Consider the following 27,442-nt stretch of genomic DNA (forward strand, 5'->3'; position numbering starts at 1 on the left):
TGGATACCATATATATGTGTGAGCGTGTGTATATATCTCTGTGTATATATACTGTATATAGAGGCGGCTCCCCTGGAGGCCTCATCTCCAGAGGACATCTTCCCGGCGGGCGCACCTTCTCGAGAGGCGTCCCTCACACCAGGAAGCGAGCAAGCGAGCGACCGAAGGGACGGAAACTCCCGAGCTCAGTCCGAAGCTGCTCGGCCAGCGGGCGGGCCTGGCGTGACGTCAGCGCTTGTTGCCGGAAGAGGAGGTGCTCCCGCCAATTTCAACTGCTCTGCTTTGGGAGGTTTGGTCGCTGGGCGAAGCTGTGTGGGAGAGTCTCTTCTGAGGAAGAAGCCAGTGAGAGGGAAGGAGCCTGGCTGGAGGGACAGGTGTGCTTTGTCATTTGCTTTCTTGGCTTGCTTAACATGTACACTACCTTTTTTTTCAAAGCGAGGCTAAAGTCACATCGGTATTCTGTGAAAATTATAACTGACTAGGGCAGTGGTTCTCAACCTGTGAGTCTCCAGGTGTTTTGGCCTACAACTCCCAGAATCCCAGCCAGTTTACCAGCTGGGAGTTGAAGGCCAAAACATCCCACAGGTTGAGAACCACTGGACTAGGGGCTCCTTCCACACAGCTGAATAGCATCCCACATTATCTGCATTGAACTGGACTATTGCTTTACTTACTTTCTTACTTAGGCGATCCCTAAGTATTTATTTATCGTGTCAGGAGCAAACCAAACAGTTGTATTTCATTTTTTCTGGTTGCTTCTGAGGAACACCTCAGCAAGCAAGAGTCCAAAAGTGGCAGGCCCAAACCCAGCACCTCAATCCATGGCTGATACCAGATGAGAGACTCCCCCCTGGGCACACAGAAGACTGGGCAACTTGGAAGGCGCTGAACAGACTGCACTCTGGCACCACGAGATGCAGAGCCAATCTTAAGAAATGGGGCTACAAAGTGGAATCCACGACATGCAAGTGCGGAGATGAACAAACCACTGACCACCTGCTGCAATGCAGCCTGAGCCCTGCCACATGCACAATGGAGGACCTTCTTGCGGCAACACCAGAGGCACTCCAAGTGGCCAGATACTGGTCAAAGGACATTTAACCAACTACCAAGTTTGCAAAATCTGTGGTTTTTTTTTAATCTGTGTGTTTGTTTTGTTCAGTTAGAAATGTAATACAATGGTATGGTTGTTGATGACACGATAAATAAAATAAAAAATAAATAAATTCCATTTTTTTAAAAAACAAACAAACAAAATACAAAGTTTGCAAGCTTGGTAGTTGATTAAATGTCCTTTGACCAGTATCTGGCCACTTGGAGTGCCTCTGGTGTTACTATAAGAAAGTCCTCCATTGTGCATGTGGCAGGGCTCAGGTTGCATGGCAGCAGGTGGTCAGTGGTTTACTCTTCTCCACACGTGCATGTTGTGGATTCCATTTTGTAGCCCCATTTCTTAAGGTTGAGTCTAGACTGCCATCTAATCCCCTCCAATGGTTTATGTTACATTGCTTATTTTAAGTAAGCTTATTTTAATGATGTTGTGAGCCACCTTGAACCCATATGGAGAAAGATGGCATAGAAATTCCCCAAATAAATAAATAAATAAATAAATACATAAAACAATATGGGTTTTATACAGCTGTGTGGAAGAGACCTCAGATTCTCCTTGGTTCTAGTCTTTACACCAGGGGTCCTCAAACCTTTTAAACAGAGGGCCAGGTCACAGTCCCTCATACTGTTGGAGGGCTTGATTATAATTTGGAAAAAAACAACATGAATGAATTCCAATGCGCACTGCACATATCTTATTTGTAGTGCAAAAAACACTTAAAAGCAATGCAATAATTGAAATGAACAATTTAAATAAATATAAACTTACTAGTATTTCAGTGGGAAGTGTGGGCCTGCTTTTGGCTGATGAGATAGGATTGTTGTTGTTGTGTGCTTTCAAGTCCTTTCAGACTTAGGTTGACCCTGAGCGAGGGCCAGGTAAACGACCTTGTAGGGCCGTATCTGTCCCCCGGGCCTTAGTTTGAGGATCCCTGCTTTACACTGTTGTAGACAGCTTTATATTAGAAGTGTGGAGGGTATATTGTTTGCTTACTTTGTCAATGTCACTAATATCTACACTGTATTGTTAAAGGCTTTCATGGCTGGAAATGCTGGGTTGCTGTAAGTTTTTTGGGCTGTATGGCCATGCTTCAGTAGCATTGTCTCCTGATATTTTGCATGCATCTGTGGCAAGCATTTTCCAATATTTTGTCAGAGGCCACAGATGCAGGCAAAACTTGAGGAAAGAATGCTACTGGAACATGGCCATACAGCCCGAAAAACTCACAGCAACCAGCTTATCTACACTGACATGTAATGCAGTTTAACTGCATTACATGAGTCTGTATGGCAATATATTGCTGTTCAATTCAGTTAAACTGCATTATGAAGCATTATGCATTTTGTGGCAGTGTAGATGGAGTCTAAGGTGCTGATCCGTTTATTCCTACCATACCCAATTGGATGGTGGTTATTCATTCCCAAAGTGGACTTTCTTTCCCCTTCCTTAGTTAACCCTAAATGGAGGAGAATGTGGTAGTATGAGGTCATTGTCTAATACCCTGTGCTTAATGTTTTGTTCCCTTACAGAATGGATCACTGTACTTTCCCCAGATACAATGAAAGTGAAATTATTGTACATGTACGCAACTTCTTGCTAACTGGAACTGAGGCTAAAAACTTTTCCAAAACTGATTTATTTCCAAATGCTAAGGTAAGGGCTGATTGTTAAAGACTTTAATCAAGTGGTGAAATTGAAGCTCAGCGCGTTGGCGTATCTCATTTGATTTTCCCTACATAATGTATAAACTACAAATTACTGAGTTTAACAACAGCAGTTACTTGAGTGATAGCAAATCTGTCTGGACATTCCATAGATATATATACACCCATAGGCCTTCCTCTGGGAGATTGAACCACATGACCTTCATTCACTGGTGCAAATGGATAGCTTGGACCAGGATATTTTAGTGGCTAAGAGAGGGTTATGGTCCTTGACCAAAACAGGACATGTGCAATCTAATTGTAAGGAGTATTTGTTTTGGGATATAGCACTTATTTTGTGGCATAACAGAGTGGCAGGCACTTACGTGAAGCATTATAAAATAGATAGGTACAAGTCTGCACTGGCTCCTTTGGGTCCACAGTTCATCAGGTGGTCCTAAAGGATATCAGCAATCATCTTCCCCTATGGAGATTATCTTGTTTGGGTACAATCCATATGTTGTGAATTGCTCCTTCAGTCATTCAGAGAATGAGAGGTTGGATTTACCATGAATTGTAATGTTTGGAGAACTGGAGGAGTGATCAGGCCCACTCTGGTAGCAAAACCTCAATTTGTTTTCTAACTTTCAGGCTACTCTTAAATTCCCATATTGTTGAACAGGTCTATTTAACAAACCAAAAGAACCAATATCCCTCAAGTTGCTGACACATAGAGATAAATTGCTTATGTTGCGAATTGTTCCTCCCATTATTCAGAAATCACATGTCAGAGTACGTTCAAGTTCTCATTTTACTAATGTTTGATAATTTTACAGTCTCAACAGAATTGGGTTGATAGAAGCTTGTTTTTCTATGATACAACTGTCCAGATTCAGTATTCCTGTCCACATTAAATATTCTGATTCAATAGAAATTCTGATTCTTCAAAATCATTTTCTTCCACACTTTATTACCCTATTTAATATTTGATACTTTTCTGGGGATAAAAGGTTTGCATTTTCTCATCCGTGTGATTAAATATAACACTAGCTAGCACACATTTTGGTGCCTAATAAGTTAGCCCTGTTTCAGGGTATAGTTGACCTGCTGTTTCTAAAAATAGCACCTGTTTCCCCCTATCAGCTCTAGTTTTTGAGATATAGAACATGCCATCTACCAGTTGCCATCTGCTTGCCCATAGAAAACTATTATAACCATATCTCAAAAATGAACCCCAAATAATCCCAGGAACAGGCCTAAAAACCAAGACATGAAGACCTTTTTGTTGGATTGTGTATTGATTTTGAAAGAGAGTTACTTATAAAAAATAGTCATTTGAAAATCCACGTAGCCCTAGAGCCTTATTAATTTTTTTGAAGACATTCTTGTTTTTCTGAGCTGTTCCGGGAAAATGGAACATTCTAAATATTCTACCCTTTCAAAAACCTGTGTTTTTAAACTGTGATTTTAAACTGTTTTATCTGTTTTAAAAAAAATAACTTCTTCACTGGGGAGCTGTGTTTCCCCTTTCCAGGGCTCTTGTGCCCTGCTTTGTACTGGTCAGTGACTGTAATAAAGTGTTGTATTGTACCCCTTCAGTATTTCTTTCAGATAGCTTTATTGGATAGTCGGACTGCCCCCTCCTTCGTTTTACAAGACATTTAATTGAAGCTACAGTTTATGAAGATGTTATTGTTTTAAAATTGGTAAAATGTCTCTGCTAGTGAATTCAACTAGCAGAGACATTTTAAATGATAAAATATTAGAATAATTGGTGATAAAATACGACAATAATGTGGTTTGTTTTCGTAAGTTGGGGTTTCTTCCTTTTGTAGCCTGAATTGCTGCAGATGATCTTCATGAGAGTCTTACAAAGTGTGTATGGAATCCGTCAAGAAGATTTCTGCATGGTAAGTATACACTAAGACAAAACTGCTGAATCCAGACTAAAAATGGATCATACAGTCACTGTCAGTGAAGAATCTTGTGTCATCTTCGGGACTAAGGCCTAGGGCCAGTTCCAAGTACATCAGTGGGAGTTTGTTAACTCAATTGCTGTTGCAATTCTGGTCCATGTTCCCTCCATAATGCAGCATAATTGTTCTAGTCCATGGGTCCCCAAACTAAGGCCATGGGCAGGATGTGGCCCTCCAAGGCCACAAACATCTTCATCTGTATCCCCAAAGAATTGACAGGAGAAAGCATGTAAACACCTTCTTCATTTACTATATACTTTTTTTCTTAGATTCCAATGACATTCGAAACTGCATACCCTCAGCTTTTTGAAGGCTTCCTACCCATAGCGAATCTGTTTATTTATATGTGAGTCTTGAATTTTTATTATGTGCAGTAATTTTCTCATGTTCTTTTATTTGGTTTGTAATGGAAATTTCTATGTAATAGAAAAAAAAAACTTTACCTTATTTTACACAGATTAATGCATTCTTGTTTTGGTGAGAAATGCTTTATCTCTTGCATATATTATTAGACTACGAATCACTGCTTCAGAAGCTCAATTTGGCATCTTTTCTCTTGGCATTGTCCTACCAAGTCAAGATATGTTTGTTCCAAAAAGTATCTGTAACTTGAGTTCCTAACCTGTGTTTATGCTATGTAATTAATTTTATTTTATTAAGTGATTTTTTTGTAATTGTTTTCAATGTGTTAGAAACCACTCAGGCAATTGGGTGATAATGGAAATATGAGATATATTTTTTTGCTTAAATCTGTCATGCACATAGCTGAATTTGGAAGTAGAGTATTCTCGTGTTTCCTTCCTCTTTTTATATTCCTTGTAATAAAAGTTCTGACTTGAAATTTATTTTTAAAAGAATTTCTTGGATTACTCTATGAACTTGTCTCCACTTTTTAAAACCTTTTTACATGTCCACTATATATGGTAGTATGACCTGACCTTTCATGAACTTCACATTTATCTTTTGTTCATTTATTTATACTTCCTTAATATTTTGGATAGAGGGGAATTATATGCATCTAAACATTTTGTAAAAATGCTCTTTAAGAATATTGAAAGTTTAATTATAATTCCTTCTGCCACACCTTTTCTATTTCTCTAATTTTATATTATAGGCAAAATTAGGTGCCCACTTAACTGTGCTTTCTTTAATGACCTTTTCTTCTATTAAATGTCATCATTGCCATGTAATTATACCTCAAAACAATTTTTTTTCAAAACCAAAATAATTTTAAATCTATTTTATATATTTCTTGCAATTGTCTACTCCTAAAAAGTTCCACTGAGTAGGATAAACAATAGCAGGGAAAGTGAGTAGCCTTGTCTTATTCCCTTTTGGATTTTTGCATGGGTTTGTTAAACTCATAGATTTCCTAGAACTTTGCAAATTGAGTATTGTAAATTGATTTTATACTTGCTCTCTAATTGGTCACCTTTTCTATAATGAAGAATTTCCAGTTCAGTTTATCCAACACTTTGGGCATCCAGTAAGATTAATACCGTTGACCTTTTATTACGGTGCTCTAAATATTCTATGATTTGCTTCATGGTACTTCTCAGCTGTCTTTGTGGCAGAAAGCCATTTTGATCTTGATGAATCCATTCTTGAAGAACTTTTCTAAGTCTTTCCGCAAAGATGAACTTAAATAGTGTATAATTGTTATTTAACAGGGAGATAGGTCTGTGAATGCCCACTCTCATAAAAGCTTGACCTTCTTTTGGTATTAACGTTATTATTTCATCTTTTGTTTCTGTTTTTTTCCCCTTTTAGAATTGAAGTAAATGTTTGTTTGAATGGTCTGCACAATTCTTTCTTGAAACGCTTTTAATACATTGCTGATTAGCCATCCTGGACCCATGATGTTTTGCATCTCTCCCCCCAAATTGCATCTAACATTTCCTTTAATGAAATTGGGTCTGTCCAATATGGGTAAAAGATTAGATGTTGAAATGTGCATGTTGCATGTTGAAAGATAAAATAATGATCTAACTGTTTAAAGCAGGGACTAAGGCCCTCCAAGGTCATTTACCCGGCCCTCGCTCAGGGTCAACCTAAGTCTGGATCGAATTGAAAGCACACAACAACAACAATCCGATATCATCAGTCAAAAGCAGGCCCACACTTCCCATTGAAATACTGATAAGTTTATATTTGTTAAAATTGTTCTTCATTTTAATTATTGTCTTAAGTGTTTTTTGCACTACAAATAAGATATGTGCAGTGTGCATAGGAATTCATTCAATTTTTTTTTTCAAATTATAATCCGGCCCTCCAACAGTTTGACGGACTGTGACCTGGCCCTCTGTTTAAAAAGTTTGAGGACCCCTGGTTTAAAGCTAAAACTGATCTAATTCAAGATATTTCACTCATCCGATTAAACCTGCAATCTATAATGCATTTGCTGAGTAGTATATAGACACCAGATTTTGTTAGCTAGGAGACTTCATGTTCTGAAGGCTGTATTTGAGAGAAAGGAGATGGCCAAATCACCTCTGAGTATTCCTTGCTTACAGGTGACTTCAAGACACATATACACTTGCACAAAACCACATTAGTTAGGATGATTTGCTCTTGTGTCTTGTGAAATGTCAGAAATACCCATTCACTTGTGCAGTAACAGGAAAATAAATGGTGCAAGAAGTGTATTTCCAAAATAAGAAATGTTTTCTACAACTTTGACAGGGAACGATTTTTACCATTCTGCCGTGTCCATGACTTCCAGTTTGCTGATGTCTTAAATCCAAGTAAGCTTAAACTTGACCTTTGCATTCAGATGTGTTGTGTCTTGTTTTAAATTTTCCCTTATGTTAGTTGTTGTCAAGGGCAAATTCACTGGCTTTTAGTTGCCAGTTTACATGGTTGAGAATTCCTTTTGCTGTCAATGTTTCTGAGGGCAACAATTGATGTAAACAAACCTGCTTTGCTTATAGTTTTAACAATTTGCTGTTGCAGTTGAGCTTCCTAGCCATGCTGGAGTAGCAATCATACCGCAGTACAAGGAAGGACATTACACATTGCATAAACACATTACATCTATTTTACCTCAAAGGTAAACTCTTATCCTGCCAATCTTACCTACATGGCAATCCTATGAAAAAACTATAAATTATGCAAGACTGGCATTCATTTTAGTGCACAGGTTTCTGTAACGCTTTGACTAATGTTGCTGTTTGATTACTTCATAGTCCCCTATCTTCTATATCAGTGTTTCTCAACCTTCCTAATGCCTCGACCCCTTAATACAGTTTCTCATGTTGTGGTGACCCCCAACCATAATATTCCTGTAATTTTGCTACTGCTATGAATCATAATATAAATATCTGTTATGCAGGATGTATTTTCATACACTGCACCAAATTTGGCACAAATACCCGATACGCCCAAATTTGAATACTGATGGGGTTGGGGGGGGGGGGGTTGGATTTTGCAATTTGGGCATTGTAATTTATAGTTCACTTACCATCAAAGAGCATTCTGATTTCCAGCAATGATTGAATTGAACCAAACTTGGCACATAGAACTTCCGTGACCAACAGAAAATACTGGAAGGTTTTGGTGGGCATTGACCTTGAGTTTTGGAGTTGTAGTTCCTGAAAATCCAGAGAGCACCGTGGACTCAAACAATGAGAGATCTGGACCAAACTTGGTGCAAATACTCAATATGCCCAGATGTGAATACTGGTGGAGTTTGGGGAAAATAGACCTTGACATTTGGGAGTTGTAGTTGCTGGGATTTATAGTTCCCCTACAATCAAAGAGCATTCTGAACCCCACCAGCGATAGAATTGGGCCAAACTGAGAGGGCTGCCAATCACAGCGGAGGAGGACTTTTGGTGGGAGGATTTGGAATCTGTTTCCAAAAAGGAAGAGAAGGACAGGCAGAAAGATCTTCAGCCTTCTCTGCCAAAGGGGTTCCTAATACCATCACAAATATATGTTTTCCGATAGTCTCTGGCAACCCCTCTGAAGCCCCCTCGCAATCCCCCCCCCAGTGGTCCTGACACCCAGGTTGAAAAATTCTTTTCTATACGAAGTGAAAAGAATGTATGACATAATGTATCACAATATGCTTCTTTCAGACATCAATGGAAAATGCAGCTAAATTTCAGGATTGGTAGCTATGAAATTGATGCATTTTTAGACCAATATTTTGAATTTGAATATCTTCAATGTTTTAAAAGATTTAATACAAAATGAATAAAAAGTTAATTGGGATTTTCTTTTGTATTTCTTTGCATGATTTATAGCAATTTCAGATTGACTCCAAATTATCTAGCTAATGTGATATGCAAGAGCATTTTGCCTTAATTTGGTGGCTAAATTAGACTTCTGAGAATAAAAAGAGGCAGAGACAAGCAAAATTTCATATGTGAAAGGATAATAACTAGCTTCCTTATTTTATTTTGCTACTTCTGAATGGCTGTTTTACATTCATGTTTGGAAAACGGATGTCAGGTCTCATATACTATAAATTGGTCCCTTTGATAACTTGGTATGCCACTAGGCATGCATGTAAAAATTGTGGCCAGGTTGCAGTATATCTTTTCTGAAAGTGAATTTGTATTGTGGAATATAAAGACTAAATAGCTTTTATAGATTTATGAGTTATCGTACCACACTTACTGTTCTTCCAATTTGAGTTCAACCTCTATACTCTTCTGAGTTTGCAAATCGGTCTCGTGACAACATTTTATTTTGTGTTTTAGAAGCAAAGAGGACAGCTCGTTTTTTGAGTGGCATAATTAATTTTCTTTCCTTCCGTGAATCACGTCTTGATGTTTACTTGAGTATCGAGAACACATACGTAAGTTTTTAACATCATAAACACAACTTTCAATCTTCATTAAATTAATTAGCCCTTTGGCCATATCACCAAACCAAACCAAGCAACAAAGCTTGATACAACTTAATTAAACTATGTAGTAAGTTAAATAAGATACTTGAAATAATACAGTAAATAAGTATGATAAAACTGAATATATTTCCCTATCCCCCCTATAATATATGATAGTTTGAATTGTCTATTATACAAATGGTTTTCTTTCCAGAAATCAGCTATGGAGAAAGAGCAGCGACTTGAGATGGCAGTCAAGGAAGCAACAACAAAGCTGCAGAAATTTGAGTAAGCTGTTTATTGATTGGATTCTGAAAATAACCTTTATTATTTACTGTCTACTTCAATTCTTTGGCTGTTCCATGATTAGTTTTGAATTTGAGAGCAAGGTCACTAAAATCATAGAGTGAAAAGGCTGGTGGGAAGCCGCACCCCTCCATCTAGCCTTCTCACCAGCCTTTTCATGGCCACTGCGGCTTTTCCTTACTCTGTCCCCAGCTGGGATCGATTGTCCAACAATGCAAATGGATGTAGGTGTGCTATGAAGAAAAGGAATAGGTTGCCACCTTGTAACTCTAGTTCTTTGAGTGGTTTTCTGCAGATCTGCTCCCCCAACTGAGGGAAGTACCTGTTGGCACTCTTTATGCTAGTGTCCAAAGGAGTGGGGTTCCCACCAAAACCTATTGAGCTCTGGAACATTTTGTGAATGGGTGTGTGCAGGTGCAAAACCCAATTGTGTAAGAACACAGTTGACCACTCGTACAATTGGAGCTAAAGCTATGCAACTTGTCCACATGAGATCTGCATACATTGTATTTAAAGAAACAGTCCCTTTTTGCTTCCAAGAAATGCAGGTGATATCAGTTTTCTTGGTAATGCAAAACTATTTGTGAAATGTATTTGTGTTGTTTCTGCCAATTGTAAGAAAAATCCATTAAAAAGTGAGATTTTCTAATAAGGGAAAGAATAATTAAAGTGTAGGTATGTGCTTCTGTGCACATAGTGATTTTATTTTTTTGCGCAATTAGTACTGTTCCTCCGGATCAAGAAGAAGAATTCAAGGAACTATCTCAAGATATTCAGGAGCTGCAGCAAAAACTCAACCAAGATTATCGACAGAAAGCGGTGTGTGTGTGTCTTGACATCCATTTAATACAGAAAGTTAGTCTAGTCTAGCATTTTCTCTCCAATAGGTAGTATCTTAACATTGGAAATATTGACCTCTGAATTACTGTTACTTTGTGGATCAGTACAGTCCATGTCTTATTCAGGATATTTGATAGTGTATACAGTTGCAAGTTGTAGGGAGGTTTTGATAGTATTCTTATTCAAGGAAGAGCTTATTCCTTGTCCCTTCCTTTCTGTTCTACATTGTTATCCACCTTACTAAACCACTTATCCTTTAACTAGTTCATGTAGTGGTCTTTCCTCCCCCCACCCTCCAAAATTAGTTTGCAGTTATTGTTGCTAGCTATTATTGTTATGTTGTTTTATGCTGTTTTATGCTGTCTTAATTGTTTTTGCTTTGTTTTTAATTGTATTCTGCCTTGGGCTTGAGCCCCATGTAAGCCACCCCGAGTCCCTTCAGGGAGATGGAGGCAAGGTAGAAAAATAAAGTTCTTCTTCTTCTGTTCAGCATCCTCCCAGGTTTGCTAACATGGAGTAGTATCGGTGGCTTTCAAATTGCCAGGGTGGGCATGTTCTTGTTCATGTTTTTGGCCATATTGTACTGTTTTATTTTTTCAACTGCCTTGCATTCCACCTGTAGAAAAAAACGTGGCATATAAATGAAAAATGAGATGATGATGATAATCTCAATCAACATTTTTTTACATGTTAATACTGTTATAGCTTATTATTCGTGCCAATATTTATTCTAGTGTCTACATTTATTCTTTCCATGGCCACTTCATGAGCATTTTGCCTCTGTCTGTAGGTTTCTTTTAAAAGACAGCATAAACTGAAATACAACATTTGATGGGAAAAATTCAATTTAAAATACAATACAAAATAGAATAATTTGTCTTTTTTTGTCTTAGCTGACAAAAATCTTGTTCTTTCTGATAGAGTAATTTGCAAGAAGAGATACACCAAAAGAGAACAGAAGTTGCAGAAAAAACCAAAAAAGTAGTAAGTAGATCTCAACAGAATTTAAACAATAAAATTAAGTATAACCATGATTTGCAAAAGATGTAGGTGTCATGTATATGCAATGTGGAGAGCTCTCAAATAGGAATGTTGTTTTGAAACCACCTCCATATTTGTACTATGTTCAAATTCCCTTAAGATGACAGAGGACATAACAATGTTTAAATATATGAAAGGATATCATATTGAGGAACGAGCAAGCTTGTTTTGTGCTGCTCTAGAGTCTAGGACAGGGAGCAATGGATACAAATAGTAGGAAAAGAGTTCCACCTAAAAATCTGAAATAACTTCCTGAAGGCAAGAGCTGTTTTGCAATGGAATATGCTTCCTCGAAGAGTGGTAGAGTCTCCTCTGGAGGTTTTTAAGTAGAATATAGGTGGCCATCTGTCTGGACTGTTTTGATTGTGTGTTCTGGCATGGCAGAAGGAGATTGGACACTTTTCAACCCCCTGAACTAATGATACTCAGAATTGCGGTCCATGGTAAAAATATGCTTGTCATTGACACATTGAGAAAATTGCTGCCTCCCGACACACATCAGATAGTATGAGAAGTACTGTCCTTATCCACTGTTGAGATAATGTATTAAAATAATATATAATTATATGTAATCTGTGCAATACAATATCATCTTAAATTAGAAAATAAATATTTGAAGTGTTGTCGAAGGTGTTCATGGCCAGAATCACTGGGTTGCTATGAGTTTTTCAGTCTGGCCATATTCCAGAAGCATTCTCTCCTGATGTTTCGCCTGCATCTGTGGCCAGCATCTTTAGAGGTTCTCTTGGCAATGAAGCAAGTGAAATGTATATATATATATATATATATATATATATATCTGTGTAATGTCCAAGGTGGGAGAAAGATACCTTATCTATTGAAGCAAGTGTGAATGTTGCACTTAGTGAGCTTGGGTAGCATTGAGTAGCCGTGAAGGCTCAAAGTCAGTCAGTGAGGGTATCTGCATAGAGGTAGCCTGGGCTTTATTGCCTGGAGGCATCCTCTGTTTGCAAGGTGTTAGCTGGTCCTTGATTGTGTATTGTCTGGAGTTCTCCTGTTTATGAGCGGTGTTCATTATTTACTGTCTTGATTCTGGGTTTTTTTTTTAAATGCTGGTAACCAGATTATGTTCATTTTTATGGTTTCATCCTTTCTGTTGAAATTGTCCATGTGCTTGTGGATTTCAGTGGCTTTTCTGTGTAGTCTGACATAATGGTTGTCAGAGTGATCCAGAATTTCTGTGTTCTTAAATAATATTCTTGTCCAGGTTGGTTTATTACGTGCTCTGCTATAGCTGACTTCTCTGGTTGAATTTGTCTGCAGTGCTTTTCATGTTCTTTGATTTGTGTCTGGGTGCCTCATTTGGTGGTCTCTATGTAGACAGCTGCACGGTATACAGTAGACTCCTGCAGTGGTTAGAGGATTCCTCTTTTGCCATGTTGAACACAGCATTTGTTGAATTTTCTTGGTCGGTCTGTAGATTGTGTTTCTTTAACAGCTTCCCTATGCAGATACCCTGATTGATTGACTTTGCAGCTTCTTGGCTACTCAATGCCATTCAAGCTCGCTAATTGCAACATTCAAACTTGCTTCAACAGACAAGGGTTTTTAATCCAATCCTGGATGTTTCACAGATAGATAGATAGGTAGATAGATAGATAGACAGACACACACACACACACACACACACACACACACACACACTAGCCGTCCCCTGCTAAGCCCAGTCTGTGTGTATGTGTTTTGTGTGTGTATATACTTGTGTATATATGTGTGTTTGCATATATATATGTGTGTGTGTGTACATACATATTGTGTATATGTGTGTGCTTGTTTATATGCATATATGTGTGTATGTATATGTATGTGTGTGTATATGTGTATATTTGTGTGTGCGCATACACACACACACACACACACACACACACAATTATTTACAAAGACAAGGAAACAGAGACAAAAACAAAGGAAACCAAGAGTCTCATCATACACCCAGCACGCTCCCCCTTCCCTCTTGCGCCCCGCCCCCTTCGATCCCAACCCCCAAAATAAACCCAAAGATCTCCCTCTGAAGTCAAAATTAAACACAGTGGACTTACAAGCTTCATGGTTTTTAAAGCCATGGAATGTGTGTATGAATGTGTGCATGTGTATATGTATATGAGTGTATGTGTATATGTATATATGGTGTATTTTGGCGTTTTTAAGTCTGTTCCACTGGAGTTTTGTGTTTGTGTGTGTTTAGGGAGTGATGGACACTCATTGGATTGTTAGGTGTATTGTGTCCAAATTTGATGTCAATTCATCCAGTGGTTTTTGAGTTATGTTAATCCCACAAATGAACATTACATTTTTTTAATATAGACTAGCCGCCTCCTGCCACGCATTGCTGTGGCCCAGTCTATGTATATGTGTTTTGTGTGTATATGTATGTGTATGTGTGTATATCTGTGGTTTTGCGCATGTGTTGCAATGTATTTTTTGTTTTTTGTCTTTTAAGTCTCTTCTGCTGTGTTTTCCAGTATTTTTATGAGTGATGGCCACTTGTTGGCCTGATAGGTGTCTTGTGTCCAAATTTGGTATCAATTCGTCCAGTGGTTTGTGAGTTATGTTAATCCCACAAACGAACATTACATTTATATATATATATACATACACACACACACACACACATTCCACTTGCTTCATTGTCAACAGAACCTCTGAAGATGCTTGCCACAGATGCAGGGGACACGTCAGGAGAGAATGCTATTGGGACATGGCCATACAGCCCAAAAAACTCACAGCAGCCCAAATATCTGAAGGTTTAAGTGACTGATTCAGCTGTATGTGCTCTATAAAGTCTTGAGTAACACAGCTTTCACAGAAATGAGAATGATTTCTCAGACTTGACCTAGAATTTGAAAATTAAGAAACAAATGAAATAGTTACGTATTATTGTCCTATTACTGCTTTCCAGTGAATTTGCAGAAAAGTGGAAGTCTTCTTTTAGATACTAGGGCAAATCAAGTTAATTTGTTTACTGATCAGAGGGGATTCCATAAACATTGATTGGGCTTGTGTGTGTGAGACACTCTAGTTTAAGCAACAAGAAACCTAAAAAGGTGTAACATTAAGATGAGCTTTGCATTATGTCTCTTGTGAATTAGAATGAGCTAAAATTGACCATATGTAATCTAAAAGAAGAACAAGAACAACTGAAGTCAAAGATAACAGAATCTCCAGAGGAGCTGGATCGCCGCAAAGATAGTTTGAATCAGACACTTGAGAAACTCAAGAGAGAGAAGGTGAGACTTGCTGCTAGGCTGTCTTTGGACCTTTATTTATTACCAGTTTCAGAAGTGAGTAATATTGTCATTGTTACCCATCTCTCCTTACAGCTTAAGTTGGGGTACAGCATAGTTAAAACACATTTCCATAAAGTACATATATAAAAACTCAAAATAGTATGTATTAACATACCAAATACAAAAGTTAAACTGTAATACTAACAGCATGTAAAATGCAAAATTGACAGGGTAAGCCTCTCTTAGAGCACCTGAATGAATGGGACAAATTGTATGGGAGGAGGAAATCCTGCAAGAAACTTGCACCCAAACCCAATATGGCTTTAAAGTTAATAAGCAACACTATTTTTTCCTGAAAACTGATTGACTACCAGTGGACTGATATTAATATTGGTGTGATGCGCTTCTTCCTGGATGTACCTGTAACCAATTTGCTACTATATTTTGAACTAATTGGAGTTTCCAAACTTCTTGTCAACGTAGCTGAATGGTACAGCACATTGCAGAAGTTGCCAGTGTGTACACTACCATCTTTTGGTCATCTTATTTAGGCAATGATACTTCATACACAGAGAATCTTCCTATGTGTTTTAATTGTGTAGCCCCCAGTGGCACCATGAGTTAAACCCTTGTGCCAGCAGGACTGCTGACCAAAAGGTCAGCAGTTCGAACCCAGGGAGTGGAGTTTTTTTTTTGTCGTGTCAGGAGCGACTTGAGAAACTGCGAGAGAATTGGCCTTCAAGGACGTTGCCCAGGGGACACCCGGATGATTGGATGTTTTTATCATCCTTCTGGGAGGCTTCTTTCATGTCCCCGCATGAGGAGCTGGAGTTGATAGAGGGAGCTCATCCGCCTCTCCCCGGATTCGAACCTGCGACCTGTCGGTCTTCAGTCCTGCCGGCACAGGGGTTTAACCCACTGTGCCACCGGGGGCTCCAGGGAGCGGGATGAGGTCCTCTTGTGAGCTCTAGCTTCCCATGCAGGGATATGAGAGAAGCCTCCCACAGGATGGTAAAACATCCGGGCATTCCCTGGGCAACGTCCTTGCAGAAGGCAAATTCTCTCACGCCAGAAGTGACTTGCAGTTTCTCAAGTTGCTTCTGGTGCAAAAAAAAAGTGTTTTAATTGTCTTTTTGTCTTTTTGTAAGGTATAATGAGTCTAGCCTGGGAGAAAGGCAGGATATAAATAAAGGGATGGGTGGATTTTGTATATAGTATGAAAATATTATGATTGAATTAGTATGCAGATATGACAGTTTGTCCTTTGTTGGTATTTTTTCTGATTTTAATCTTTAATCTTATACACAGATAAGAAAAAAACTATAAATTCAGTATCATATTCTTCAGGAAAAATAATTTACCACCATTTTGAAAATGCCTAAACATGTCAGATTTAACCAACCCCCTCTCTCTTTCCAAGCATTGGTTGCAAATTTAGATACTAAAATTCTGCTTAATTTTTTTCCAATTATAAAGCAAGAGGTAACGGAGAAGTATGAAGCTTACAGAGACCTTGTAGAGCTCTTTCCATCCTACCAACAGGAGCTCCAGTTGTACCAAAGGAAAATGCAAATGCAAGCAACAAATACAGATAAATTCTCAACTATATTGGCGGAGGTTTGTATTATTGCATGTGGAATTCCATTTAGCATCTAGAACCTATCATGTAAACATGTTGGGACACAGTACATTCTGGTGTGAACACAACTTGAATTAAGTGCCAGATTGGTTTAAAGAAAAGGGACTAAATCGGCAATTGAGAAACATGCTGCTCTTTTTGTTCTGAGTAATAGCCAGAATACAGCAATACCTATATCAAAAATGGGGAATCAGAACAAGGCTGGATTTAAATTATGGCTGCCTCTCAATATATATAGCAGCACATACTTTGAAAGAAAGTGTCTTTGGTTTTTGCTGTCTGGCTGATGGGTTGATGCACTGATGAATGCACTCATACCTCAGTTAACAAAGCCTCCTTTTAACAAAATATTTTATGCTTGTCTAACCCCTTACTTTTCCTCCTCTGTCAAGCTGGCAGGTTTTTTTTTAGCATTATCAGCATTAGGAGGATGGTGAAAGTGGGTTGAAAAAACTCTGGCATTTGTTTACAGATTACAATGGTGTGTCTATAGTAAACAATGCAATAAAGCTTGAGCTGAAACAGAATAGGATTCCACTCTAGTTGACCCTACTGTATTGGAAGTGCGCCTGCTTACAATAGGGCCAGTGTTTCTCAACTTGTGGATCCCCAGGTGTTTTGGCCTTCAACTCCCAGAAATCCCAGCCGGTTTACCAGCTGTTAGGATTTCTGGGAGTTGAAGGCCAAAAATATCTGGGAACCCACAGCTTGAGAACCACTGCAATAGGCAATGTGAACAGCAGCTGCCTCCAGAAACCATTTCTGAAGATGCATGAATAGAACATCAGGGAAAATGGAAAGTAAATAAGCCTGCCTCACCAACTACCTCCAGTATATTAAAAAAGAATAGATATGTAAGTTTTACCGCCAAAACAGAAAAGTGGAAGGTGATGAAGGAAAAAATAATCTTGGAGTGAGTTTTGGAAGAAGGATCTGAGTGGTCTCTAGATCATTAAAATTATTATTTACAGTATTAGCTGGCAAAATTCAGTGCCTTACATTGGACACTGACGTGATGCCAATCCATAACAGTTACAATAATAAAACCACAATTAAGCACAAATCATAATTAGACAGTACATAAGCAATCATTAAAACAATAAATAATAAAACAATAAAAATTAATTTTGTTTTACTCATCAGTTGGTTTCAGTCCACAAGTGTATATTATGCATTTTGGACAAAAGTTTGGTAAAATATATTGAACTGCTCTACCTTTTCATGGTGTAGAAATCTATCATCCTTTTCATTTATGTCTCTGGTATCACATTTCTGGGTGTTTTTTTTCCTCTGTCCACGAACATGCCTATTTCATTAGCTGAGATATGTATGTATTTTTAGGATGCTTGATTAGTGATGTGAGAAGTTACTATATCTTGACAGCTATCCTATAAAATAACATTGGACCTTGGGCTTAACCTGGTCAGCAGAAATTCCCATCCTAGCCCTGTTGGCTGCTATCTCAAGTCAATGCTAGAGATAGCAGCAGGTATTCTTTTTAATTTAATGGAGGTAATTATGCAGAGTAGATGGGGCCTATAGTCACTTCTGTAGAGGACTCAAAACAAAATATACAGAATTACTTCTCCATGTCCGGAAAGTAAGTTTACAAGATTTTTTAAAATACAAAGAATGAATATATTTTAATAAAACGTATGTGGATTTACATTACATTATAGTATTATATTATTTTTCCACATAATTACCGTTCAGTTCGATACGTTTTATCATCTATGGAATACGTTTTTTGATGCCTGTGTCATAGAAGTCTCCCTTCACCTTTTTCAGCCAGTTTGTCACTTCGATTTTCACCTTGTTGTTTGAAAAGTGTTTCCCACCCAGGTGTTCCTTCAATTTAGTGATCAGATGATTGTCACTGGGTACGAGATCGGGGCTGTGAGTGGGGTGGCTTAAAACATCCCAACCAAATGAAGTCAACAACTCTTGTGTTGCATGAGCGGTGTGCGGACGCACATTGCCATGAAGGAGAAAGACTCCCACTGTCCCACAACATTTGTTTTGGCTCTGTGAAGTTGCTTCGTGGTCTCACAATATTTTGCAGCATTGATTGTGTCACTTCTTTCCAAAAAATGAACGAGCGGAACTCCTTTTCTGACCCAAAACATTGACACCACAATTTTCTCATGATGAATTGCAGAGGAGTTCATGCTCTTAGTATTTAGGTAGCGTATTACAGCGTATTACAGAAGAGAAACTGAATGAGGACACTCATCTCTACCCTTCACCACAAGGCCAGTTGATGAGCTACTGACTACTGGCACTGCTCGTTCACTTCTGCTGGCTTCCTGCAAATAGCAGTGCTACCAATGTCCCCTGCAAAAATTCCTTGTACCTTGTAACCTTATTTGTAAGATGCACCTTGTAACCTTACTTTCTGGATAACCCTTGTAAATGCTTACCCCATCAGTACATTTTAAACACGTGGACCTTCAGTTTTGAAGAAAATGGGCAAATATAGCTCTTGTGAGGAAGATAGTACGAATCAAATGAGACAGTCATGGTCCCTGAACCTTACATGGTTGTCCGCCTGTGTTTTAGCACAAATCCTAGTGAGCTTCAGGGACACAGTTAGTTGTTGCTTACTTCAAAAGACAGGCAAACATTAGTATTGCCCAAACCTTTCCATACCTTACTCTGTGTTACAGAGCTGAGTCCTCAAAAAGAAGCTGAAGGATGGAAGCCTATAGGCTATCCTCTTTGTGCAAGTATGCCTCTTGCATTAATGCAGGCAGTCCCCAAGTTACAACCATCCTATTTACAAATGACTCATACTTAACAGGGGTGAGACTACCAGAAGTGAAAAAAATCTACTCCTCTGAAGGGAAACTAACTCCTGAAAGAGTTATCATGGGAAAAGGGTCTCAATTGAAGCTTTCTCACCAATCCTTGTTTCTGCAACAAGCCAAAGTTTTCAAAATCCAATTGGCCCAGAAAGTGAAGTGAAATCTTCTGAACGGCCACAGGCAGCCAAAGCCAACATTACAGGAATGTTTGCTCTTCCTTCTCCTATCTAAAATTTTTTAAAAATAGCTGGAGTAACACTTTAAAACAGGGGTACTCAATCTAAGGCCCGGGGGCCGGATGCGGCCCTCCAAGGTCATTTACCTGGCCATCGCTCAGGGTCAGCCTAAGTCTGAAACAACTTGAAAGCACACAACAACAACAACAACAATCCTATCTCATCAGCCAAAAGTAGGCCCACACTTCTCATTGAAATACTAAGTTTGTATTTGTTAACATTGTTCTTCATTTTAATTATTGTATTGTTGAATTGTTTTTAAGTGTTTTTTGCACTACAAATAAGATATGTGCAGTGTGCATAGCAACTCATTCATGTTTTTTTCAAATTATAATCCGGCCCTCCAACAGTTTGAGGGCCTGTGACTTGGCCCTCTGTTTAAAACGTTTGAGGACCCCTGCTTTAAAAGGTACCTGTTCCAATTTACATACATATTCAACTTAAGAACAAACCTACCAAACTCTTCTTGTTCATAGGCTAGGGATCTCCTATATAAGCATTCCTTTTCGTTTTGTGAATCTCATTCACAGAACAATTTAATATTTTCAGTACTTTGTGTTTGATTGCTTTGTAGCATTTTGTTTAAACTGTATTGATAGAGAAAATGGGTTAATTCTTGATCTTCTCTCCAAACATTCTCATTCCAGATTCGAATACTACAGGATCAAATAGAGAATAGCCAGAGTGCATTAAAGAATGGCAAGACTGATGAAATGTCTTTGAAAAGGATGGTTACTCTTAAAAGGGAAAAAGTCAACACTCTCAAAATCAAACTTAACAGAATACGTGAAGATACCGAGCAACGCAAGCAGGCAATAACAGAGTATGAATGTCTAAAATTTATTTTTATCCTATCTGGTCTGTTCAAATGTCTTAATATACTTTAAAACTAGCATCTTAAAGAAAGCATATATTGAAAGTAAGTATATTGGTTAACACAGTGGTTCCCAACTTGTGGTCAGTGGCCTCACTACACCGTTGCAACCAGAGTGATTGGTCTTGCAAAACCCTCTTATAGTACCGAGGCTTATTAAATATAGTTTTCTGTATGGCGACCACTGGATGGCATGTGTTCTGTATCAGAAACTAGAGTTGATATGATCTATCTAATGCAAGTTTCTGAATCAGCTCCCCCAATAACCAAACTGAATCTAAAGTTGACCAAAAATTGATTTTTAACCCTTTTGATACTAATGTTGGACAGTAGCCCCTGGTTAATAAAACCAGGGAATCACTGGGTTAACTGATGCAGGTTTCATTACTGAGAGGTGGTTAATACTATTGTATCAATGTCAGTTTCAGTATTTTTAGTTTAATGCCACTTCGTACTTTCAGCATTGTTGAAAAAGTCACATCTTGGCAAAGACTTTGAACAAAAGCCTACTTTTCTTGCCTTAATCTTTCATACCTTTTCAACCACATCTGACTATTAAACACTTCGAGGCCTATTAGAAAATGAGGAAAGAATGTCCCATCATTTCTCAGTCCAAAAGAGAAACAGAATTTGCTCAATGCATTCTTTTTCCTCCTCTTTGATGCCATTTACAACATGAGGGGTTTTTTTTAAGGCAACAGATGGTGCTTTACGCTGAGATGATAGAAAGATTTAATCAAATAGATCAGAAAAAAGTGACAGGTATAGAAAATATTTTTCCAAACTCATATTTAAATGAATCATATTTCAGTGAATTTGGGTGCAAATTACTCTTTTCCAATAGGGAACAGAGGAATGAAATATCCTTTGGGTGAATTGTTTCTTTCACTCATTCCAATTGGGTAGGAAAGGAAAACTTTTTGATGTTTGTTCAGGCCTCACCTGGAATACTGTCTTCATTTCTGAGCATCATAGTTCTAGAAGGATATTGAGAAACGGAATGTGTCTGGACGACAGTGACGAAAGTGGTCAAAGTTCTGGAAACCATGTTGTATGAGGAGTGACTTAGGGAGCAGGGTATGTGTAACTTAGTGAAGAGAAGATTAAGAGATAACATGATAGCCATTTGAAGGGATATTGAAGAAGCAAACTGGTGTTCTGCTGCTCTAGAGCAAAGCTTAAAGTTGGTATCACATAGGTCAGTGTTTCTCAACCTGGGGGTCGGGACCCCTGGGAGGGTCACATGGGGTTTCAAAGGGGTCGCCAAGGACCTTCAGAAAACACAGTATTTTCTGTTGATCATAAGGGTTCTGTGTGGGAAGTTTGGCCCAATTCTGTCATTGGTGGGGTTCAGAAAGCTCTTTGAATGTATATGAACTATAAATCCCAGCAGCTGCAACTCTCTAATGCCAAAGTCTATTTTCCCTAGCAGTGTTCACATTTGGGCATATTGAGTACCCGTGCCAAGTTTGGTCCAGATCCACCATTGTTTGAGTCCACAATGCTCTCTGGATGTGGGTGAACTACAACTCCCAAACTCAAGGTCAATGCCCACCAAACCCTTCCAGTATTATCTGTTGGTCATGGGAATTCTGTGCCCCAAGTTTGGATCAGTTCCATCTTTGAAGTTCAGAATGCTCTTTAATTGTAGGTTAACTATAAATCTCAGCAAACTATAACTCCCAAATGACAATATGAATCCCCTCCCAACCCCACCAGTATTCTAATTTGGGCATAATGGGTATTTGTGCCAAATTTGGTCCAGTGAATGAAAATACATCCTGCATATCAGATATTTACATTACAGTTCATACCAGTAGCAAAATTACAGTTATGAAGTGGCACTGAAAATAATTTGATGGTTGGGGGGTTCACCATAACATGATGAACTGCATTAAGGGGTTGCGGCACTAAGAAGGTTGAGAAACACTGAAATAGGTGAATGGTGGGGATCACGAAAAATGTGCCCAAAACTTGGACAAAGGGGGAATTGTGCTGGTTGAGAAGGGAAAAATTGTGCATTTGGACGAAGAAAGAGAAGAAATTGGGCTGCTGGTAGTAAGAGAAGCATGGAGCACGCCTGCCCCCAACAGGCCAAATCTGAAACATGCAAAAAGTGTATAGCCTGAATGGGAAGAGGACAGGATGTGATGCTATGATCAAATTGTGATGTCCAAACTGGAAGTGCCCCACTGGAATATCATCATGTCAACTCTTATAATTTTGGCCAGTTATTTTAATAATGCTGACAAAGATTACCGCAGATATTGAGAACGGGGACTCCTTAAAGCTGCAACTTCCATTTTCATCATATCCAGAGAATCTATGAACCAAGAAGATGATAAAGGGAATTTATAGCAGTGAGATGAAACTGAGATAGATAATGAACAAACCGATGAAGGTGATAGTCTGCACTGTAGACTCTATCCAGTTTAGTTCAAGTGTTTAGCTGGCATCTGTAGAGGTCACCCAACAGGTATGGTTCAAAAACCGGAATGTGGACTCAAGCTCCAAGCAGAATCTCAAGTTCATCCCTTCCTGGATAATAGTCCTTTTGGGGAATCCTTGAACTACATTCTGATTGAGACCAAAGTTTACTTCTCTGTAAGAAAAAGGTAAGAAACATGGCAGTTCAGGTATTTGAAGGATTACAGGCTCCAGTGGAGAGGCCCAGGTTCTTTTTTGTGCTTTTTGTGACTCACATCATTGGGAGTTGCTGAACCTGTGCAATGCATGTTGGAACCTAGAGCTCTAAGATACTTTTTGGTGGTACCTCTCACCCACTTTCCATTGTGACATAAAAAGTTGGGCACTACCATAGCTTCACTTTTTGTCCACCTCAGCAGCAGTGTATAGAAACCTTGGCTCTTATTGACATTTTTCTTAATTAATTTTTTGGGATTCTTGACTTTGACAATCGGGTCTTGTGTTCAGTATTATTCCTGGATCTCAGTGATCCATCTAATTGTCAGTGTCATCCATTTCAAAAGAAATGCTTGGGCAGTGAGGATAAGATCCCTGGGAATGATGGGTATTCCCATTGTCGTTTGTGCTTAGGTGAGACACATGTGTTCTTGTGCTTCAAGCATTGCCAGATATTTACACCATTAGTGTCGGAATCACAGATGCCTTAAAAGACCAGACTCAGAGTTAGTTCCAAAAAAGAGTTTATTAAAGCAAAGGAAAAGCCTCAGAGACACTTAACTCAATGCCTCTGGCAAAACTCAAAAGTAAAACCAGTCCTGGTTCGAAAAAGTTAACCAAAGTATAATCCGGATTATCTGGAAAAAAGAACCGAATCAAACACAATACTCCGAAGTCACACAAAAAGGCACAGCATGTAAATGGTTAACAAAGCAATGAAGCCCCAGGAAAGAAAGCGTAGTCAAGCGAAGTCCAGGGTCGTAGCAAGCAGAATCTGAAGTAGCAAAGTTCCAAAGTCCACAGAAGCAGTGTCCAAGGTCAAGGAAGGGAGAAACCCACACTCACGAGAATCCAAGCCGAGTCGAAAGCACACACAAACAGGAGCAGCAACCTGCAGATCCCAAACCCAATGCCGAACACGGAACAGGCAGCGACAAGTCCAGATAGTACCCAATGCACGAACATATACCAACACCTTGCCTTCTGCAAAGATTCCCCATTTCACAACCCACTTTTATTACACATCATCATCAGAAGATGAACTGACCACCGCCCCATGATCATCCCTTGCAGCTGCTCCCAACTCTTCACGTGAAGTCCTACACCCATCTCTCCTCCTTCTCCATCTCCTGTCAAGACTTAGATCCTCCCCAAGACTCAGTTGTATTCCCCGATTGCCAGTCTTCACTTCCAGAGAATCCCATAAATGTATCACTAGATGTTGGCTCTGCACAAATAACTTGCACTTCCTTTACCTTAGTCCATTCCACAGTGTCATCCCCATTTTCCCCACTCTGTGACCCATCATCCCCAGAGAAACCCTCAAATGATTCCTCATCTGTAGGTGCCGTAAGCTCCTCATCCAATTCCTGCTCCCGAGTAACCCCCCTCTTCCTCTATTCCCATCAATTGCATCTCCCTTCTCTCCTTCACCCATTGACCCTTCATCCCCAGAGAACCCCTCAAATGAGTCCTCATCTGTAGGTGCCATAAGTATATCCCGAATCCTTTTCCTCTGTTGCTCCTCATCAGACTCCTGCTCACGAGTAACCCCTTTTCCCGTTCTGGCACCCATACTACTGCTTGCAACGTTACTTACAGGCTCTACTAAAACAATTGGCCTGAAAAAACAGAGTCATATCTCACTTTTGTTTGCATTTCTCTACTGTACTTAATTTCCAGCCACCTCATATTTTGAGTTTGCAGTAGCCTTGGCCCGGCTTTTTAATTGCTATGAACAGGCAGGATTATTTTTAATATACATGTGTTATTGTGATAATTTTATGCTTATGTTGTTTTGTTAATTTTATGTTATGCTGTTTACTTTGTATGTTTCAGTGATGTTACTTGGAAACCGCCCTAAGTCCCCCTTGGGCAGATAGAGCAGGATATAAATAAAGTTTCATTATATTATTACTGCAAGAGAAAGGAAAATTGGGCTAACTGTGAAGTCCATGCCTTCTTTTTGTCATGAATGAAGTGTTTTTCCTTGCTATGATGGTGAATAGCTTATTTTTATTTTTGATTAATTATGCATTGTCTTATTTCATGTTTCTAGTTAGGGTTCTTTTTGTTAGGTGCCCTTATCCTGAAACTGGGATGGTATTCCTTATTTAAAAGAAAGGCTTTTAAACCTCATTAAGTGTTTATCCCTGCCTTCTCGAGTAGCAGAAAGACATAACTCACTGCAGAAAAAGATTGCAATAAGTCTACCTTTCCTTCTTTATCACCAAAATAACGCATTTGTCCAGGAAAACTGTAATATTTTTGAATTTTTAAGCAGAAACTACTATGGAAGACCTGAGTGCAACTTCAGTTAAGTCTGTTTGGAATGCAATAACTGAGTTTTAGCATGTCTGTGTATAAATTGCTTCTTTTGAAGCTCTAAAAACAATGGGCACCAATAAAGGTAGTGGCATGTTTCTTTTCTGTCACAATTTTAAAGTATTATATGTGATTATATTCTAGGGATTGCAGCAAATTACAGGAAAAAAGAAGTGCTGTCTGGGAAAAAATGTCAAGAACTCAGGCAGAAATCATGTGTTTCAAAGCTGCTACTCAGGAGCTAAATGACAATGCTGAAAAAGAGAAGATAAAAGCTCAGGTGAGTAAATGCTTATTAGTACCTGCCGCTCCAACCCTGGATAAGCTTAGAAACTTTAAAGAAACTTGATTGACTTTCATCGTAATGTGCCTTTTGCTCAGAAATTCAAAACATAAGATTCACAGAATCATTGAGTTGGAAGGGGGTCCATGACCATTGGGTCCAATCACATTCCCAGCAGATAGCTGCCTAGTTATTTTTTGAAGATCTGTTCAGATTATATGAAGCAAAAAAAGTAAAACATCCCTTTATCTTGAAACTATGTTATCTCACTATAGTAAAGTTTCCTCCTGACATTAAGTCTAGTTGTGTCCAACTCAGGGGAGAGGGTGTGTGCTCATCTCCATTTCTAAGCTGAAGAGCCGGCATTGTCCATAGACACCTCCAAGGTCATGTGGCCAGCATGACTGCATGGAGCACCATTTACCTTCCTGCAGACGGTACCTATTGATCTACTCACATTTGCATGTTTTCAAACTGCTAAGTTGGCAGAAGCTGGGCCTAACAGCAGGAGCTCACCCTGCTCCCTGGATTCGAACCGCCAACCTTTTGGTCAGCAAGTTCAGCAGCTCGGTGGTTTAATCCGCTGTGCCACCATATGCATGCACAAACACATCACTTTGAACACATACCAAACCATAATGTAAGGGTTTATTGTATACCTAGTTCCCTGTGTGTAATTTCCAAGGAAGGTAACCTAAATCTTGATGACAAAAATAAATAGAATATTGTGTTTCTTATGAGTATGTTCTTGGATTTAACAAGCCTGGTGTGATACCACCAACAGCAGCTTGATATAATGTTAAAGTTGCCGCTATTATAGTAGTAACTATCCTTTAATTTTGTTGTATATCACATGGGTCAAATACATTTGTTATGGGTGATGTGAGGCTGGTAGTTATATAAAATTTCATGACAACATTGCCAGGAAGAGCAGGTACTTGCTAGCCTTGGTTATTAGTACAAAGAAAATATAATCAGTGATTTTAGTATGTTTCAGAAATAAAGGTTTTTGCTATTAAAAAAAAATGACACGTTCTTAGCAAAAGGATACTTACACCTTCTTTATGTATTTTTTTTTTACTAATATTTAATTTTACCCCCATCCACTCTAGGAGATTTATGCTAGGTTGCGGTCCGGCTTGGGGAAATACCACGAAAATCTGCTCACAGTTGTGGACACCTACATGTCTGCAAGAGAAGACAAAATTTCTGAATTATCCAAGATGTTTTAACTTAATGCATATTTTGTTGATATGATTTTTATAAGATTCACTTTTAGTGTATCCTTTAGAGTCATTGAGCCATGGCAGGAGTTGGAAGAGGGATACTTGGGGGAGGAGGTAATGGTCTTAACTGAAATGTGGGATTTTGTTGATTGCTATTATCATGGCTTTTTTTTTTTTGTTCTCCTGGTTGAAGGATTTTAATGTTTGTATTCTGCTTGGGTCCACGTTGTGGAGAAAGGCGGGGTAGAAATATCATAAATAAATAAAAGAAATAAATATATTTCACTTGAAGAAAATGACTAAAAATATTAAATTTTGTGACACAGAAGGGTAAATCCAAGTCCTGTTCAATACTGCCTAAGATGAGATAGTATAACTTAATAAACATTAAATAAAAATATTTGTTCATTCTA

General features: G+C 38.6%; 1 protein-coding gene across 1 annotated transcript; it reads left to right on the forward strand.

Annotated features, from left to right (window-relative positions):
• The first annotated feature begins 239 nt into the window (after positions 1 to 239).
• Positions 240 to 27,442, forward strand: NUF2 (NUF2 component of NDC80 kinetochore complex). The gene is made up of 14 exons (XM_060774326.2): positions 240 to 374; positions 2,641 to 2,764; positions 4,590 to 4,664; positions 5,000 to 5,076; positions 7,413 to 7,474; positions 9,437 to 9,534; positions 9,779 to 9,852; positions 10,593 to 10,689; positions 11,632 to 11,694; positions 14,862 to 14,999; positions 16,476 to 16,616; positions 20,326 to 20,501; positions 25,665 to 25,800; positions 26,916 to 27,442. The coding sequence occupies exons 2-14, from the start codon at positions 2,642 to 2,644 to the stop codon at positions 27,033 to 27,035; spliced, it is 1,380 nt and encodes a 459-aa protein (XP_060630309.1). The 5' UTR covers positions 240 to 374; position 2,641; the 3' UTR covers positions 27,036 to 27,442.

The sequence above is a fragment of the Anolis sagrei genome, chromosome 4 (assembly GCF_037176765.1).
Source record: "Anolis sagrei isolate rAnoSag1 chromosome 4, rAnoSag1.mat, whole genome shotgun sequence".
Taxonomy (NCBI): Eukaryota; Metazoa; Chordata; class Lepidosauria; order Squamata; family Dactyloidae; genus Anolis; species Anolis sagrei.